Below are 19707 nucleotides of genomic sequence, written 5' to 3' on the forward strand. Positions count from 1 at the left end.
GGACGCAAAACTTGGGACACACGTCACAGCCCACGACTTTTTCGAGAATGTAAAAAAAAAACGTAATTTTAAAAAAAAACTGCTCACTAGCGCCCCCTATTGTGTGGTAGTCACATATAGTTTCTCAGAACTTAACGAATTTTGGCACAGACGTTCCTCATGGAATTGCGGACATATTTCTAATTTGCTTCCATTAGCCCCCAACAAAAGTTGGCCATTTTGAAAAATGTGCGTTTTCCAGCCATTTTAAGCACATTCTTGCGAACTCCTCCTAGGGGAATGATCGGAAAAATTCCAATGCAGGACAGGTTCAGCCCCTGGCCAATGTCATGAAGAATTGCGGATTACATTTTTGATAAATCAATCGTGGAGGTCGCAAGCTAACAGCGAATACACCATTTTTGACGATTTATATGTCGCAAATTACTCCAAACTACTCGGATATAGTTATTCAAATATTCACGAAACACTGTATACACATTGCTCTTATGATTGCGGACATATTTCAAATTGGCTTTTATTAGCCCCGGCCCCGACAAAGACGGCCATTTTCAAAAATGTTCGTTTTTCATGCATTTTAAGCACATTCTTGCCAACTCCTCCTAGGGAGTGAGAACAATTCCAATCCAGGACAAGTTCATCCCCTATCCAATATGATGCTAAATTGCGAAGAAAATTATTGATAAATTGACCGTGGAGGTCGTAAGCTAACAGCGAATACACCATTTTTGACGATTTACATGTCGCAAATTACTCCAAACAACTCGCATATAGTTTTTTCGATATTCACGAAACGCTGTATACACATTGCTATTATGATTGCACACATATTTCAAATTGCCTTCCATTAGCCCCGCCCCCCAGAAAGTCGTTTTTCATGCATTTTAAGCACATTCTTGCCAACTCCTCCTAGGGGAACAATCGGAAAAATTGCGAAGGAATAGTTGATCGCTCAAACGAGTAGCTCGTAAGCTAACGGAGAATGTTTCATTTTTGACGATTTACATGCCACAAATTACTCCAAATTACTCCAAACTACTCGCATATAGTTTTTGCAACATTCACGAAACGCTGTATACACATTTCTCTTATGAATCTGGACATATTTCAAATTGCCTTTCATTAGCCCCGCCCCCCAAAAACTCGGCAATTTTCAAATATGTGCGTTTTTCATGCATTTTAAGCACATTTTTGCAAACTCCTCCTAGGGAAATGTTCGGAAAAATTCCAATCCAGGACAAGTTCAGCGCATATCCAATATCATGCTACATTGAGAAGGAATAGTCCTTGACTCAAACGGGGAGCTCGTAGGCTAACGGAGAATGTACCATTTTTGACCAATTATATGTCAGATAAGCTACTGACACCTGCCTGTCTGCCTGGCACATCAACTCTCACACACACACACAAACAGACACACACACACACACACACACACACACACACACACACACACACACACACACACACACACACACACACACACACACACACACACACACACACACACACACACACACACACACACACACACACACACACACACACACACACACACTCACCTACTGTTAGTCCAACAACTCCCTTTGCTGGTGGCATATTCATTACAACAGACACCTATACGTATACACTCCCTAACCCTAACCCTACTGTCTATTTGTAGATATCTCCTAAAGCCTACAAATAAAGTGTGAAATGTAGGCCTGTTACATTTATTATTGAGCGATATATTATACACACTGTTCTGCTTTCTGCACTGACCTCAGCAGCTGTTCTCACTGTAAACATTGCCTCACAATGAAAGCAGTTGTATTAAAAAAATAAATGGAGATGTGATTAGTGAGTAAACAAACGGTAAAGGGCAGAAAGTCTGATGCACATTTGATCATCTCAAATAACTTATAATCACAACGGGAGCAGTTTGCAGAGCTGTGCTTCGTTGGCATAAGTCCAGCCATGCGTCACACCTCTTTTAAGCATCACTATTGGCTGAAATCGTCTCCGGAGAATACTTCAGTGTACCCTCGGTTATAGCTCCTCCAGAGACACTCCTCTCTCCTCTCTCTACATCTTTGTACCCTCGGTTATAGCTCCTCCAGAGACACTGCTCTCTCCTCTCTCTAAATCAGTGTATCCTCGGTTACGGCTCCTCCAGACAGCCTCCTCGATAATCGATCCTCGACGAGCCTTTAGAGACATTTGTTTTCCTTCGAGACGGTGCGCCGACATCCGTTTCCGGGTCGCTGCCGGAGAACCTGGGACGCGAAATTTAGAGAAATGACAAACGGCTCATTTCCGAGGACTCGCGTGCGTCTGCTTGACGCCGGGACAACCGGCTGCCCTCCCTGACAGGCGAACGGACGCGAGGGCCCGCTCATCACTGTGCGCACATGTGCGACCGCAGTTTTAATTATTATTAACCGTATAGCAATGGCGGACTGCTTATTTTTGCCGGCCTTTGTTATGATAATAATCCAATTCTTCTATATTATTTGACCGATCACTTAATAACAAATATAATCCTCCTCATCCCAACACACACATTTTTATTTAGATAGAAAATCAAGGAGACAGTAGCCTATGAAATCACAACACACATATTTTTGTCTGTTTATATGCAACATCACAACACCAAATAAGGTCAAACAGGAGAACAGGTTATTATTAATATACCATGAAAAGTAGTTCTCTCAAGCTTCTGGAAAACATTCCAAAACTGCTTTTTATAATGGTTTTTTTAATGTGTCACTTTGACACCAGAGATTTGTGGAATCAATCTAAAACCCAATTTGGACTGGATTCATTCTCATCCAGGGATGGTGGGGTGATTTTGATATGGCCTGCGCTGTTCAGTGATTTTAATCTGGTCTGTAGACCAAGCCTGGGTCATTTTTCAACTCACAATAATTACTGAGACCATCACCAACTATTTTATGGCAACTCGCTGGTACTGCTGTCATTTCATTCCTGTCTGAGGCAACAACCTTGTATTTCTAAGCGGATTGAGCTTTCTCTGCGTGAAGAGCTGCTTTTGACTTTGTTGTGAAAATGTTCATACATTTGTACTGGTGGTCTAAGCTCTCCGAGTGGCTGGAAAAGTTATTCAATTTTCAGGTCTACTAAGCCAAAATGTATCAAAGCACTGCAACGACTGTTTGACTTCTCCACATTGCAACAATCTTGGGGGTGGCATTGGCTTGAATATGAGACAATACATGTGAATGGCCTCACCGTGGATGCATACAGTACTAACAACAGTAAAAGATTCAAAGAGATATCTTTTTGGTAAGTTTGAGTCCATTTGTACATGTTTTGAGTCTTTTTGGGTGTTTTGTTTCTAACCCTTTTTTCACATATGTTACAAGAGGAGTGTACATATTGGTAGTGAATCAACACTGACAATATATTTCTCAAGTTAATCAAATATAATTAACATTATCAGTTTTATTTCTGGTCATTTAATGTCTTTTTGTAATTCTTGCGGTTCTAAGAAGACAATTTGCACCTGTTTGTGGCCTATCTATCATGCTTCTTTGAACTCACTATTTGTTCACTTTTGCATATCTTTGTAGTCATTTAGTGTCTCCAAACATGAAATATATGCAGTATCTTCAAACCCTGTGTGGCCCCTGGGCCTGTCCCCAGTAAGCCCTTTCAGTAACCCTCCATGTTTGTACGGCTCAGTGCTCAGAACCTCCATGAATCGTCACCCAAAGCCAGAAAGGCACGATATCGCTGTCTGCACCGTGCTGATTAAGAGAAGGATGAACCACAATATGATGCTAACAGTCTCTAATTTGCACTAAACACAAAGTAAATACTGCTCAGGCTCTGAGAATGGAACAACATGTAATGGAAATCCCTCCATTAGCTGTTCAGGTATTTCAGTCTGCAGTGCTGATGGAGACTGACCGACAGCCTGACATTGCCACTAGCATGCCTAAAACAAATTGTTTGTGGAATAGAGGGGACGTCAAGGTTTAACTGACAAAACAAAATGATGGAATCAGACGAGGTTTGCATACATGGAATTCTTAAGAGGAACGCTTAAATGAGCAAACCATTTTTAACATTGTAGATTATACTCTAGGCATTTGTCTTCATTCAAATGACAAACTGGTGCAGAACTCACTTCAGCTGAGTTGTGTTACTTGTCATTTTAGTTTACAACATTTCACAATCCTTTATCAGAAGCCAATAATTCTGGAGGACATTTGAGTTAATGCCTTTATATTTGTGAGTGCCTGAAGGTCTTGTTGTACAGCTGCACACTGATGAAGCTTTCAACTTTTGATTGGTGGCAAAGTTGAGTGTTACTCAAAAACGTATAACGCTTTATTTTAAATGACAGAGCTGGCCGATTGCTAAAGATGTATAATGAATTTCATCACTAACTGTAATGTGAACACACATCTCATCTGCGGCGCTGCACATTGTCCAGAACAGGGCAGAAGCCTAATTACAAAGTTAAAGCATTGGGGAGACCAGGCTAATCTCTTATGGGCTTCTCCAACAGATGTGTCTAATTAATGGCTGGGTTTAGATGTGTACCACTCTGGGAATTTAATTTCAAAGCAAAAGATCCAGCCTTGTTTCTATAGGCCTAATCACTGCTTTTCCCATCCCATCATACACAGAGCTGCTGTTGAAATACTGCTGGAATATGAACTGATCCAAAGCCAATTGTGAATGTTAATGACCTGGACAGAGCAGAAAGGGGTGACAGTCAGATGACATCCTCGGTCAGATTCATTACTTCACTGGCTTAATACACTGCAGGTTAGCCGACATAAGGGATTATTATCTTGCTAGATGAGAGAAAAGACACCACACGGCGAGAGGGAGGAATAGAAAATGAGCACTCTGTATTGCTATAAAGGACTGCTGGATGGGTGAAATCCCACAATCATTTACCATTTGTATCCACCAGCACAGGTTCTGTTTTCCTGGAATGGATGAGTTTGAGTTGAGAGTACCTTTACAGTCACAAACTGAGGTCTTAATGCTGGCCAGGAAACCTGAATAGATCTGTGCCACCGCTCCCCTACTGCTCTGAGAGAAGCCTGTCACGTAGCATGTTCAAGCATTTAGGCTTATTTACCTCGATCCTGCTGACTGGCTGACAGGCACGTCTCTCTGCAGGAGATGCAACACCGTTGTCTGGTTACCCCTTGATAAAAGAGTTTTCCGAGTGGCTAGCACATTGCAAAAGGGGACACAGAGAGCTGTGAATGTTAGAAGATGACAGAAAAAAACGAAACATAACATATGCATCCATTCATCACAGCCTGCCTTTCAGTGTTCATAACCTGGACTTAAATGATTAATCCTCATTTTGATGTGCTGCTGGTCGATGGACCCAATGGCTCTACCACATTCATCAAACTGAAGATGAAGACGAGTCTTGTGACCTTTCATTTTCCAAATTTCTGAAACAAATTGGGATCACTGACATTCGAAGGTCCAGTCTGGCTTTTATTAATGGAGTTGAAAACCTAAGGCAACTATTGAGAATCTGTATTCCAACCTCTGTGGGGATGCTTTTTGCTATTAAAAATTAAACCACAGCAATGCTGAATAACTTAATATCCTCATGACAACTCATTAACTATTTACCTGAAGCGATCACACACAGTTCTCATCCTGGAGCTTAAAAGCCAAAACATGCTAACATCTAAAGAGTGCATTTGTTCAGGTTTGTCGCATTCAAAGGCTACCTGTGATATTTGAAACACATCATTTGTGGAGGAAATTAAGTTGCTAGTTCCATCTCAGTATCATTTGAAGTCAGTAAAACACTGTCATCACAGTTACCATGTTGACTCTGTGGAAAGTACAGAGTATACCATTTGAGCGATTACAGAGTGCAGAATGGCATTTATTTGAAACATGAACACACAGTACCAAGAAATACAAAAAAGCACTTTAAAATCAAAACACACATTTGAACATCTAAAAGAGATAAAAGAAATCAGGAAACAGTCCAAGTCCTATTGAATTCCCTTGTTTTTTTCTCTGTTGTTGTTGTTGTTGTTGTTGAGTCTCCACTTCATCGTTCTATACACAGCAAATCTTTACCCATTCTTCTGAAATGGATCTAACAGTCTAGTCTGCACTTTGGTGGTAGGGGGACGGGTGTCAGGATTTGTCCCCACATGTCGAGAAGTTGAGGTTATTCCCTCAAAAGACAGCTGTGTGTATTCTATACATTCTGTTTTTATTGACCTCTGGTCCAATACATTGCTTAATAAAATACAGAGCCTATAAAAAATATTTGTTCACTAGTTCAGCATTAATGTATTTGAATATATTCATACATAATTTAATACATAGATAAATAGATATTCTGTGTGTGGATTATAAACTTTCATAAAAGCATTTTTTTTTTTTTCAGTAATACAGAAGTGACTATAAATGCTGAAATGCTGGAGGGCTGCTGTCCGACACTGGTGTCCGGTAGAGAGGGTGAAAGGCTGAGAGTTTACATGCGGATTGGCGCTGGTGTTGCGTGCCAAAGTACCCTCTGACTGTGCCAGTCTTTAGCTCCGCTGGCATTCGTTCTTACTGCAGGTGGCCTGACGCTCAATCTGCCATGTGCCCTCCTCATATGTGCAGTAGCAGATTGTACACTCATCAATCTTCACCTCGCGCCCAGCCGGTATCACAGAAGTGTCTGCGTAGCAATTTGGACCTGTGGAAAGGCACAAAAAAAAGCTAAATGTAGCTAAATTGAAATGAACATAATTATTTTGTTCAAAATTATATATATAAGTTCATAATTATATTTTGTACCACTTCTTTGACATGTTTCCATGCTTTATTGTTCAAAAAGCTCTTTATTTTTCTCATGCTGCCGCACCTCTTTTCACCCTCTGTCTGAAACCAGAGCCCAGTCTCCTCTGATTGGTTAGCTGGCCGGCTCTGTTGTGATTGGTCAACAACTTACGGATGTTCCGCCCCTTAGCCTACCACGTACACTGTGTTGGAACACTAGCCAATAGTAACGCAACTGTTACGGAAGTTAACAAATCAGTCCAATGGAGAAGTTTCAGGCAGGACACTTATATCCGTTAGCGCAGTTTGCTAGCACCAGATGCTAACAACAACAACAACAATGCACGTAAGGTCTCTCTCTCGCTCGCTCGCTCGGGCCACACAAACACACACCCTCCCGGTCCTCCCGATGGCCAGTCGGTGCCTGCCGGTGAGGATGGAAGTGTGGTCTGCCCATAGGGTCTGCCACAAGCGGGCGGCAGGAGCGGGGCTGTCAGCAGATGGTATTTTAAACTCGATGCGCTCTGAAACTACGGGGCGGCCGAGGAAAAAAAATACACATGCGTTAATCGCGTTAAAATAATTAGTGGCGTTAATTTGTTTTTGCGTTAACACGTTATTAACGCGTTAACTTGACAGCCCTAATAAAAACATGTCTATGATGTGTTTTTCTAAAAATACAAGACATCCATCATATTCCTCTATTCCAGCCCTGTTAGAGAAACGCGGATTTTGGGTCCTTAGCTTTAAAAAAAAAGGAGGCGGGGCTAATGCCTGATCAGAATTCTACCGGAGATAAAGTTACATTCTGCTGTGATAAAATGCCATCATGTTCTAAACCACATCAAGGATTATTTCTGAAACAGTATGGAGCTCAAATGCTTTTTCTCTTGCGGGTTTACCACAAGGTGAGTTCCTTTTTTTATTTCCTGCTTTTTAAACACATGTGCTCTCCAGTACAGGTTAGCTCTGAGTGTTAGCGATGCTTGCTAATGTAAAAAAATACCATATTACGTCCAAAACACGTCAGGCATTGTTTCTGATAGCAACTCTCTGTAGGTCCACCATCCGAAATTACGTAATATCGTCAGCAAATCTGTATCCGCTCGTTGTACCCCCGATGTGGGTACGGAGGAAAGAGAAAGTTTTATTTTCTGACGCCGTGTGAGTTCCCTGACACACCGGGGCCACATATTTATGGATAAAAGACATACAAATTTGTATTTTGCATGATAGGTCCCCTTTAAAGCATAATAGGGCGTCTTTAAATTGCATGATTTTCTTTGCTTCCGTGATTTAAAAACTGTGCTCTGGTCAAACTAAGTCAACAGACACTTCATGATAAGTCTGTTCATTTTTTATTGTTCAATTTCTGACCAGATAAATAATCCATCTATTGGTGTTCGAGTCTTTTTAAAGAAAACGGTTGAGGTCACACTCGCCTGTGATATTTTTCTGCTAGTAGACCTACGAAAGACACCATGTGCAATGTGGAAAAAAAAGGGTTTAACGACTGATCACACAATACAAAGTCACACTCCTTTGTGCTCTTCCAAGGTTCCCACAGTCACCCTTGTCCGTTCAGGTATAAAATACAACAAAGTGTATGATCAAATGTCAGTTCAATGATTGGAGGCAGCTAGTTAGTTGAGATAAAAGACAATATATAACATCTGAAAGAAGAGAGTGTTACAAATGAAAAATGTACTTCATAAACAATAAAGGACACCCCTATATTACCGTCGACAGACTAACTAACCCCCCAGTGTCAGTAGCCTCTGAATTTCTATCCACCAGGGCGTGCAATTATTTTGCCTTCTTTTTCACTGACAAAATTCAGAAAATCAGACAAGCAGTCAGTGCCTCTGCATCAGGTACAGCAAATGTGTTGTCTCTGTGTCCACTTAACATCAAGTCAAACACCATGACACAATTCCATCAGATTAATGATAAAAACTTAGAGGACATTATTCAACTTCTGAAGTCCTCCTCCTGCTGCCTTGATATTATTCCAACAGGATTTTTCAAAGATGTTTTGCCTTGCATGGCCTCAGATCTACTTCATATAGTAAACACATCTCTTCACTCAGGTATTTTTCTACAGGCCCTGAAAACTGCAGTCATTAAACCGCTCTTAAAAAAAGCATAATCTAGACGCTTCAGTAATGAACAATTACAAACAATTACAAACCTCCCATCTCTAGGTAAAATCATTGAAAAAGTTGTTTTTCAACAGTTGAGTATTTTCTTGCATTTAAATAACTGTTTTGATGTGTTCCAGTCAGGCTTTCGTCCAAACCACAGCACTGAGACTGCTCTTGTAAAGGTATTCAATGACATCCACTTAAACACAGACAGTGGCAGAACTTCAGTGTTAGTATTATTCTAATTTACTCCAATTAAACAAAGATAAAACTGAGGTAATGGTTTTTGGAGCCAAGGCAGAATGTTTAAAAGTTAGCGCTGAGCTTCAGTCTGCAATGTTCAAAACAACAGATAAAGCCAGAAATCTAGGTGTAGTCATGGACTCTGACCTGAGTTTCAACAGTCACATTAAAACAGTTACTAAATCAGCCTACTATCACCTAAAGAACATATCTAGGATTAAAAGACTAATGTCACAGCAGGATTTGGAAAAACGTGTCCATGCTTTTATCTTCAGTAGACTGGACTACTGCAATGGTGTCTTCACAGGTCTCACTAAAGAATCTATTAGGAAGCTGCAGCTGATTCAGAACGCCGCTGCTCGAGTCCTCACTAACACTAAGAAAGTGGATCACATCATTCCTGTTCTGAAGTCTTTACACTGGCTTCCTGTGTGTCAAAGAATAGATTTCAAAATACTGCTGCTGGTTTATAAAGCACTGAATGGTTTAGGCCCAAAATACATTTCTGACCTCCTGCTAAATTATGAACCATCCAGATCTCTCAGGTCTTCAGGGACTGGTCAGCTTTCTGTCCCCAGAGTCAGAACTAAACATGGAGAAGCAGCGTTCAGTTATTATGCTCCAAGTATCTGGAACAAACTCCCTGAAACCTGCAGGTCCGCCTCAACTCTGACTACTTTTAAATCCAGGCTGAAGACTTTTCTTTTTGTCGCTGCTTTTAATTGAACTATTCATATCTTAGACTGCACTGTAGCTTTTATCCATGTATTTTTTCTTTTAATGTTTTTTTTATTATCTTTGCTTTTTAATGACTGATTTTAAATGCCATTTTCTTAATGTCTTTCATTTTTTGTAAAGCAATTTGAATTGCCTTGTCTTGAAAAGTGCTATATAAATAAACTTGCCTTGCCTTGCCTATAGCCCAATTATTCTCTCAGGTTCTTTGTTTTGCACTATATGTACTATTGAGCAATGCTGGGAACGTATCCAAGTCCTGAGTGTCCTTTTCTCCCCGGCTCAATAAAACATCCTCTTAACATGACACATTAAGGAGACCTTCCAAACTGTTTTATGTTTTCAGCAATGTTTTTTTACCCTGGGTCAATATGTTCAAATCACCCACCTACATACAGCTTATGACCTACAGATATTTTACACCTATGCACTCAAATTTCTATGAGAACATCAACACAGTAACTGAATGGTTTTTTATCCATTCGAACTGAATTTGAAGTTTCCATCTCCCAACATACTTTTGCAATTTGAACTGTAAAGACAGCTATTACCAATCTACAAGAATGAGTACGCTGGGAAATAGAAATGACCCCCTTATGGGAAGTAATATTGGCTGATGTCAGCATTGGGGATTGCTGTGTAAAAGTGGAATTACTGATAAAGAGTGTTTCAGGCTAATTAAAGGTAGCAGGGGACACAAACTAACGTTAAAAGGATTAGAGCCCTTGCTGTTGACTTGTGCAGGCTAGAATTACCTTATCTTTATTATCCTTTTAGCTTTTAACAGCCAAGCAGCCATCTCCGGGCCTGAAAAGTGAAGCCAAGGCGGAAGTGCCTTAACCCTGCACTATAATTGTATAGAAGTTGACGAAAAGATGACCCTACTTCTTCTTTGATGTGTCTCAGTAAACATTTCCCTGGGTTTATGGTGTCTTGCACTTCTCTTCTTCAATACAGCAGTTCACTTAGTAAATGATGGTCCCATTTAGAGTCAAATAGACAATGAAGAAGTATATGCTCTGGTGCATAGCTACTTTTTGATTGACAGATCTCTACCTCATGGTGAATTCTAGTTAGGATGTTGTCCATATTTTCGTCAAGGAACTTTAACCTTTTATGCATGTTTATTGACTTAATGAAGGTTGTTTGCAACATTTTGATCCCCTAAAAGTGTTTTGTTAAGCATTTGGCTGTATATTTTAAGTCATAGCATGATTCCTTACAATATTCTTTCAGATCTTCTGTTAGCTAGCTAGCTAACGAAGTCATTTGCATGTGTTTTGTGACATTTGCATAATTTCTGATCTGCAGCATTTCTCCTAATGGAAATGTTTTGGGACATTGTAGCGTGTTGGCATCTGTTTGCCACCATAGCCCTTCATCAGAATTATAAAAACGCTCTCAGAAAAGAATGACATTTTAATTGGTAGCACCCTACTGTACATTTAGTCATATGAGCGTACAGTATGTACTGTAAGAGGATGTGAGCAGAACAACCCAGCCATAAAGGCTATTTCAGATGTTCACAAAGACTGATAAAAGAAAACCCTCTATGTGAAAATACATATACAGGCAAATAAGACACAAGCTAGTTTGAAAGGACAGGAATTCGGTAATTGTTTTTCTGCAACTTTTAGACACCATGTCTGTTGCAGTGACCACATTCCCATATGGAGTTCAGCGCCAAAGTCATCCTGTGTTTTTATTTTAAGTTTAATGACATCCCAGCAAACTTGAGTGCAGGCATTCAAATAAAATAATGAACACAAGAGCCCAAATGTGCTGTCCTTCATTTTTATTTCTCTCAGTGGAAAATCTCATGTCTGAGCTTTCATTGATTGTTTCCTAAAATAGTTTTATAAAAGGCAAAGAAAAATACGCAACCATCAACATTTGTTGTAAGAAGAAAAGTGTAGAATTAGCTTGAAATGATACATGAACACTGGGGGCTTGAATGTGTGATAAGAGAAGAAAATAAAGTGAAAAGGCTTGGAAAAGCAGCAGAATATTTGAACTGCAAACTTTTGAACTAACTTGATGGCGAATGATCTGTCGCCATGCCAACGGCATTTGATGACATCCCATAATACGCTTAGATGCGTTGATGGCTGCATCCTTACCAAACTTGTGAAGTTTTGGGCCGTCTGGAGCATTTTCACTGAAGTTATGAGAAAACCGTGTTTCATGGCGAGCATTGTTTTGCCATGGCAACGGCATTTGAATAAATCTCAAAACTGTCCCGTAGATGTCTTCACGGCTGGACTGTTAGCAAACACGTGAAGTTTGAGCACTTTTTCAAGATTTTCATAGGAGTTAATGTATAGCGACATCGTCTTTTATGGCGAGGGATGGAAACGGCATATGATGACACCCCATAATTGACATAGAGCTGTTGAGGGCAGGACCATTAACCATTATCTGAAGTATGCTGCTCTGAACATGTCAGTTGGAGTTATGACATCATCGTGTTCCATGACACAGGTGTTTATATTTGAACTTTGAGCTTGAGATCAAAGGTTTCCATGGTGATGTGCAGTAATCAGTGAGAGGAGAGCATTTTCATTGTTCTGAATGAGAGATAAACCTCTTACATGTGAACGTTTTGTTGAAGAACCGTAACAGATATCGGTGAAATTTCAAAGCGTGAAGCATGTCAAGGAACTTGAGCATCTGAAATGTACTTTTTGTGTACTTTCGGGTTAATAATGTGGCCTTTTGGCAGATTAACTAAAGGTGTGCGGCTGCTGTGGTGGGGAAAGATGAGGCTGAACTTACAATGGGGTTTAATGGAGACATGTTGAACGTTTTTGTCACTTCATGCCCTCAAGAGGCATTTTGTTTAATTATGTTGCTTAATTTAATTTTTCAAGCTACGAGATGTTTTCCTACGTTTCTCATGAAAAATTATGTCTCAGGAATGTAGGGTTTGGGAATTATGGCAGGTTTTAAAGAAAATATGAAGGCAAAATTCAATCTGAGTGAAAGTATGAAGGAGCAGTTAGCAGTTGAAGTTGCATGAAGATTGTTCAAGTCTGAAGAGTTTCTCCATTGACTTCCATGTTAGAAATTTGATGAATTATGGGATGTATCCCTGGAATTATGAAAGTTATGAGTAAGAAAAGTAATAGCAATCGATTCCGAGCTGAACGTTTTGATGTTTGAACGGAGTTTCTGCGATGTGGAATGTGGGAGAAGAAGACCGGCAAAATAACCGGCGGAATAAAATTAAAGAATTTTGTGCGTAGAAGAACAGATAGTTGGAATGCTGTTATCAGCATTCGCACTAAATTAAGAAGTCAGGCTATAATTGGCTTTTTCTGAAAAGAGTGAGAGTAGTTTGTTAAGTTGAAGGTGTGCAGACTGCAGTTCTTCATCTAACAACTTCCTATGGCTGTTCCTGACTTTCCATTACTCCCTGCAATATTTCAAACTGACCAGCAGCTGCTTAAAAAAAAACATTTATCACAGAGATTCTTTTAATGATAGCAGTCAGTGTCAAGCTCACTGATGAACACGTTTCCTACGAATACTTTTTTATAAAAGTCACCCTGCATTTGATATTTAAATGATTGTAATGTAAATCTGCAGAATTAGGATATGTTCGCATTAGAAGTAATTAAAAGAGCATTTTTGGGGGGAATTCCACTACAGATACCCAGTCCATAATACTTCAAATATAAAGATATTGCATCATAGGTGGGCCATTAGATCAATCAACATTATGTTGCCTGATTTCATGATTTAAAAAAAAAAATCTTTAAGATGAGTAACAAACTAGGGGAGGGGAACATATCCATATTTTATCAATATCATGATATGATACTAGATATATTTTTGGATTATATTTGGGTAAAGGCATATGGAGGTTTTATTTATCACATATTCTCAATGCGAAAGCACAGATAGTCATTATAGATAGTCTACCAATCAAAGCAATATGGCAGCAATATAAATATATAGGTATTTCTTTTTTTTCCATATCGCCCAAAACTAATTCAGTCTCACAGAGTTGATTCCATTTTTGATGTGGCCATGAGAGTTATTAGGTGTTGTATTTCATTCGACAGTCCTTAGATCTGCCACCCCACAAATAAAGCTGAAATCTTGCTGAAGGCAGCTTTCTTCATATATAACTTCAAGGTCGGAATACACAGAGTGGGAATTGCGCATACAAAACTAATTAAGCACTCTTACGCAGTGCTTTAATATACAGTAGTTCTGAAGTGCACCCCAAGGGAATCTTGGATCCCACTAATGGAAATGTTGATGTTGAAGGTAAAAAAGGAAGCCTGTATACATCCCGGAAAAATGAACTACAACCGGAGCCTGGTTTATTTGTACTTCTCTGTTCAGACAACATTGGGTGTACAAAGAAATCCACTTTCCAAGCCGACGATATTAAACATAAATGTCCCTATTGTACTGTATCACCTATACAGCATTACCTTCTTTGATTCTAGGTGTGATGGGAAGACTTTAGTCCCGTGAAAGTGCCTCTGTCCTCAACCAATGGGCGGAAAAAAGAGCTCATAAATCATCCATTATCTCTCAAGCCACACTGCAAAATATAAACACTGCAGGAATTGCATCCACAACATCAGGTATAGCATAACAATGGCTATTTCCCTTAGACTAACAAGGTCTTGAGCAACTCTGTTGTATAATTAAGATGCTGATAAATGGGGAGTCTTTCAGCTGCAGCCGCGGCATTTCATTGGACCGCAGCACCCAGAAGGAGCGTGCTGGCACATCAATCAATGGGAACAGTTTGCAGAGGCCTGTCAAAATGTCAACCCTAACACATTTATAAGTCTTCAGATGAACACGCACACACCCTATCTGAATAACAACTCATCCTGTGGCCCAGGCTGCTGTCGCTACTGATTCATCATCATTAGCGCCATTTAGAACACAGTGTCTCAAATAAAGGACGCATATGTCAAGGATATGCTAGCAGAGAAAAATGCGAGAAAACAACCATGCACTTTACAAAATAAATCAAAAGTGCTTCCTCCTGGAGCTGGGATTAAACCACAGCCTGACAGCCACTCGTTCACAGCAGCATGACACTCATTTGTGTTAATTAATGCATGGATCCTTCACCACTGAGTTTACTCATTGCAGTCAGCCTATTATTCTGCCGTTCATATAACACCCACCTTTTTGTCATGCTTCATTAATATAATATATCCTCGTCTCTCCATCACTCACTGCCTCTCACTCTCCGTGGCAGAAAGAGGTTTTTATAGGCACGTCAGGCTTCACAAGAGCTTTTCAGCACCAAGAGGCAGAGACATGGACTGTGCATGTGCATGAACAGTTGGACCCAAACTGTCACAACGGCGTGTTAGAAGTTGGCATCGGTAGCGTGTGAAACATGGCCATTAGCACCTGTGGCTTTTGGCTCCGTAGCAGGGCCAGATAATGGACGGGGAAACGAGGACACATCCCGATCATCACAAACCCCTTCATTCTGAAATGTTTTTTTTTTAAAAACACTGCAGAGCTCCATTATAAGGTAATGGAAAGAGAAGAATAGCAGACATCACTCATCTTAATGCATTTCTTGAGTGCATTTGCATTACAAATGCAGGATAAAAATGACCTTGCTCTGTAAAGACAGGAAGTGGGAGAACTTTGCGCCGAGAGACAATGGTTTAACAATAACATGAATAAGTTCTTTCAGAGGTGCTGCGTGAAATGGGGATCGGACTTTTAAATTGGAAGCGACTCGCATCAGAGCTGCGGAAAGAGAGCTTTTAATGAAGTGCCACCTTATGTGAATGTTTGTTTGCATATGTTGTCTCCAGCTAAGGCGCACACTGATCTTCTTTGTGGCTGAACAACACAGCTGCACACAAGCAGAAAGACCGTCACGACCAATGTCCTTTACAGGGACGGAGACATAAACCCTCCACAGCCATCACAGCAGTGTCCGGATTATACTTAAACCTGATAAACAGTATTTCAATCTTAGATCTAAGGCGTCAATGTAAAAGATTGATCTTTTCTTCATGTGTTGTTATTTTTCCATTTCTGTATTATGGAAAATGTATCTTTTATTCTGTCGAAAATCCCCCGGCTGGCAGACCCTGGCTGAAAATCCTAGCAGTTATGTAACTGATAACACATAATGACTAACTATTACCTTAATCATAGCTCTGAAGTGCAGTCGTTAACTTTAAAATATAGCTGTCTGATTAACAATATTAATCCAAAGGTGAAAGTGAAAGATAAATGATAAATGTTCTACTCTTACATTTGAATTTATCTGGAAAAGTACCATTTAGCTATATACCTGATTACATAATCTATACTGAATTCATTTATTTTCATTATAATGTTTGCTTTATGTTCATAATTGAAGAAGCAATAATGGTTCATTTACTATTTGATAATGCAATGTATTTGGTTCAGGGAGGGTTACACTCCAGCAACTGCAGGAATGTTTGTTAGGTAGAGTTAACGTTTGCCAAACTCATTATATATACCTCATCCTTCAAATTATTTCCCCTCGTAAATTATTAAAATAATGCTGTTCATATAGGCAAACATTAGCAAGGACAAGCATGGTCCTAGAACAAATTGTATTTTTATTATTACATGTTCTCGTATGTCTAAAACTGTATATAAAGTGTTTTTGGCATATGGATTAGCTATATTTAATATATGATAATATACTGTATCCAATCACAAAAGGCCATTTTATGACCTATAGATGAAAGAACTGTTAAGGGTAAACTTATTTTTAATTTAATTCAGGCACCCTTAACAGTTATGGTGTTATTTGTAGATGTTACAATACATTTTCAATAAAACAATACTGTTAGACTTTAAAAGCAGTGAATGGTCTAGCTGTTTTGGTATGGGGCTTATTCATATTGTCTGCAAAGGCTAACATCCCTGTGTTCCCTGCAGTTTCTCTCCCACACACTCCCCCCCTGCCTGAAACGCCTCCATTGGACTCGTTTGTTCACTTATGTAACCTTATGACATCACTATGTAACACTCACACTTCTATTGGCTAGCTCTGACTTATTGTATGTGATAGCTAAGGGGCTGGATATCTCTAAACGGTTAACAAGATAAGATAAGATAAGACTTTATTTATCCCGAAGGAAATTGTTGTGCCAGAGTAACAAAATACAATAAACACAGCAGCACAACAGCAACACTGTACACTAAAAGTGCAGCAAAAAGAGCAATTAAACATCTACAGACAACGTGAAACATAGAAACATAGATGGTCACACAATCAATGCAATTATTAGCAGTATTTAGTAGTTAGTAGTGCAAAAAATAAAACGTAGTGGCAGTTACGTAATTGCACGTTATCATAGCATTATTAATAATAATAATAACAATAATAATATTGCACATAGTTATATATATAGCAGCGAGTGTATTGTAATGATGAAAAGTTTGATTGCCACTGGGAGGAAAGACCTCCTGTGGCGCTGTGTGGTGGTTATCGGTGATCTCAGTCTGTGGCTGAAAGTGCTCCGGTAGGAAACCAGCGTGGCATGCAGGGGGTGGGACCCGTTGTCCAGAATGCTGAGAAGTTTCCTCAGCATTCTCCCCTCCAACACCACTGCCAACGACTCCTGATCCACTCCCAGGACAGAGCCTGCTCTCCTGATGAGCTTGTTGAGTCTGTTGGCATCAGCTGTCTTCACCCCGCTGCCCCAACACACTACAGCAAAGAAGATCACACTGGAGACCACCGAGTCATAAAACATCTGCAACATAGTGCTGCAGACGTTAAAGGACCTGAGTCTCCTGAGGAAATACAGGCGACTCTGGCCCTTCTTATATAGGGCGTCAGTGTTTTTACTCCAGTCCAGTTTATTGTCTATGTGGACACCCAGGAACTTGTAGCTGTCCACAATGTCCACATCCATGCCCACGATGGTAATTGGGCTTGGGGCGGTACTCCGCTTCCTGAAGTCAACCACTAGCTCCTTAGTTTTTGTGACGTTGAGCTGCAGATGGTTCTGACCGGACCCCTCCACAAAACTGTCCACCACACTACTGTACTCAGCTTCCTGATCTCTGATGATACAGCCCACAATGGCAGAGTCATCTGAGAACTTCTGCAGATGGCAGGACTGTGAGCAGTGTCTGAAGTCTGATGTATAGACTGTGAACAGGAAGGGAGAGAGGACCGTGCCCCGTGCTGCTCAATATAATGTCAGAGGTGTTGTTCTGCAGCTTCACGTACTGTGGCCGAGCTGTGAGATAGTTGGTTATCCAGCTCACCAGTGGAGCATCCACCTGCATGTCCAGTAGCTTACTGCTGAGCAGGGCAGGTCTGATGGTATTGAAAGCACTGGAAAAGTCAAAAAACATGACTCTCACAGTGCTGCCTGTGTGTGTGTGTGTGTGTGTGTGTGTGTGTGTGTGTGTGTGTGTGTGTGTGTGTGTGTGTGTGTGTGTGTGCGTGCGTGCGTGCGCGTGCGTGCGTGTGTGTGTGTGTGTGTGTGTGTGTGTGTGTGTGTGTGTGTGTGTGTGTGTGTGTGTGTGTGTGTGTGTACTCTGTGCAGCAGGAAGAATGGCGTCCTCCACTCCAATACGATAAAATCAAACAGAGCAGGTCAGCTAACCAATCAGAGCAGACTGGGCTCTGGTTTCAGACAGAGTATGAGAAAAAGAAAGAGCTTTTTGAACATTGTAGCCTGGAAACATGTCACAGTAGAGACACTAAGTAGAAATAAAAACCTGAAAATGAGCACAATAGGGCCCCTTTAAGGTCACTGGGCTAATTTCATTGGAAATACCAGGAAACTCTGCGTGTAAACTACAAATGTGAGATGTGTGAGCAGAAAGCTTGGCAACAGTAGCAACAGTAACTAAGGGAAGCAGGGCTTAGCGGACAGTCATTTAGGAAGGAGAATTACATTTATCGACCACCGCTGTCTGCTACATTATTCTTTTTTTGTGATGTGAGGAAGAGACGGACACAATTTCCAATCCATAGGCCTATAAACAACTCCCCTATTACTTCTGTGTTGTTTAGGAAAAAAAATGGATTCATTTAAAAAAAAAAAAAAACCTGCCACATCTTTAAAGGTGCTCTATGAATATACCTCTCTTAATATAAATGAGTCTCTATCCCTCTTGGCAACCAGGCTAGCTTGTCTCGTGTTGCTCTATTTGAAGTGATTTTCAGGCTGTTTATCACATCCCCCCAGATTAGTGTTGACCCTAATGTCTGAGTCTTGAAGAGCACCGCTTGTTTCCTCACGCGTTGCCAAGGCGATCCCTTGCAAGAGCAAAGGACAAGAGGAAGGGAACGCACGAGCGAGGTTCGGAGGAGAGAGGCTTCTCCTGCATTGATGTGTTTCTTCTTTTTGCTCCAGAAGCATTCTTCAAAGAGAATCAACACTTGGCTTAGAATTTACTACAAACACTTAGATATATATAATAAGAAATAGCACCACAAGCAGCATGTATCCTTCCTCTGACTTTTATTGAAGAGGTGCTCTCAGATTAATCGATATTTGTTAATTAAACTTCGCTGTGAGTGATAGACACACACTTATGCAACTATGTAATTGCAATGTGTTCCATTGCTTTTAGATAATGAGTAAAACATGAAGAGATCCTGCCTCCATCACAGCTGTTCTTTGATATTCATGAACAACTGTCTGGGGTGGATGTTAGCGATACCTCTCACTTTCATCTTCCTCCCCTGGCTCTTCCTCGAGTGTCTCCTCATATACAGGCTGAATGACACATCTGAGACAGGATGCTCTGTCATCGGCATTGATTTTGCATGCCTGAAAAGGCCGCGATAATACTCGTCCATATT

The 19707-nt window shown here is 40.3% G+C and overlaps 1 protein-coding gene across 1 annotated transcript in view; it reads right to left on the reverse strand.

Moving 5' to 3' along the window:
* Positions 1 to 5882: 5882 nt before the first annotated feature.
* vwc2 (von Willebrand factor C domain containing 2) overlaps positions 5883 to 19707 on the reverse strand; it is a 37461-nt gene continuing 23636 nt past the window's right edge. The window contains exon 4 of the mRNA XM_034101280.1: positions 5883 to 6691. Coding sequence (XP_033957171.1) covers positions 6540 to 6691 — 152 coding nt within the window. The 3' untranslated portion in view covers positions 5883 to 6539. The remainder of the gene's footprint in view (positions 6692 to 19707) is intronic.

Source organism: Pseudochaenichthys georgianus, chromosome 15 (assembly GCF_902827115.2).
Source record: "Pseudochaenichthys georgianus chromosome 15, fPseGeo1.2, whole genome shotgun sequence".
Lineage (NCBI taxonomy): Eukaryota > Metazoa > Chordata > Actinopteri > Perciformes > Channichthyidae > Pseudochaenichthys > Pseudochaenichthys georgianus.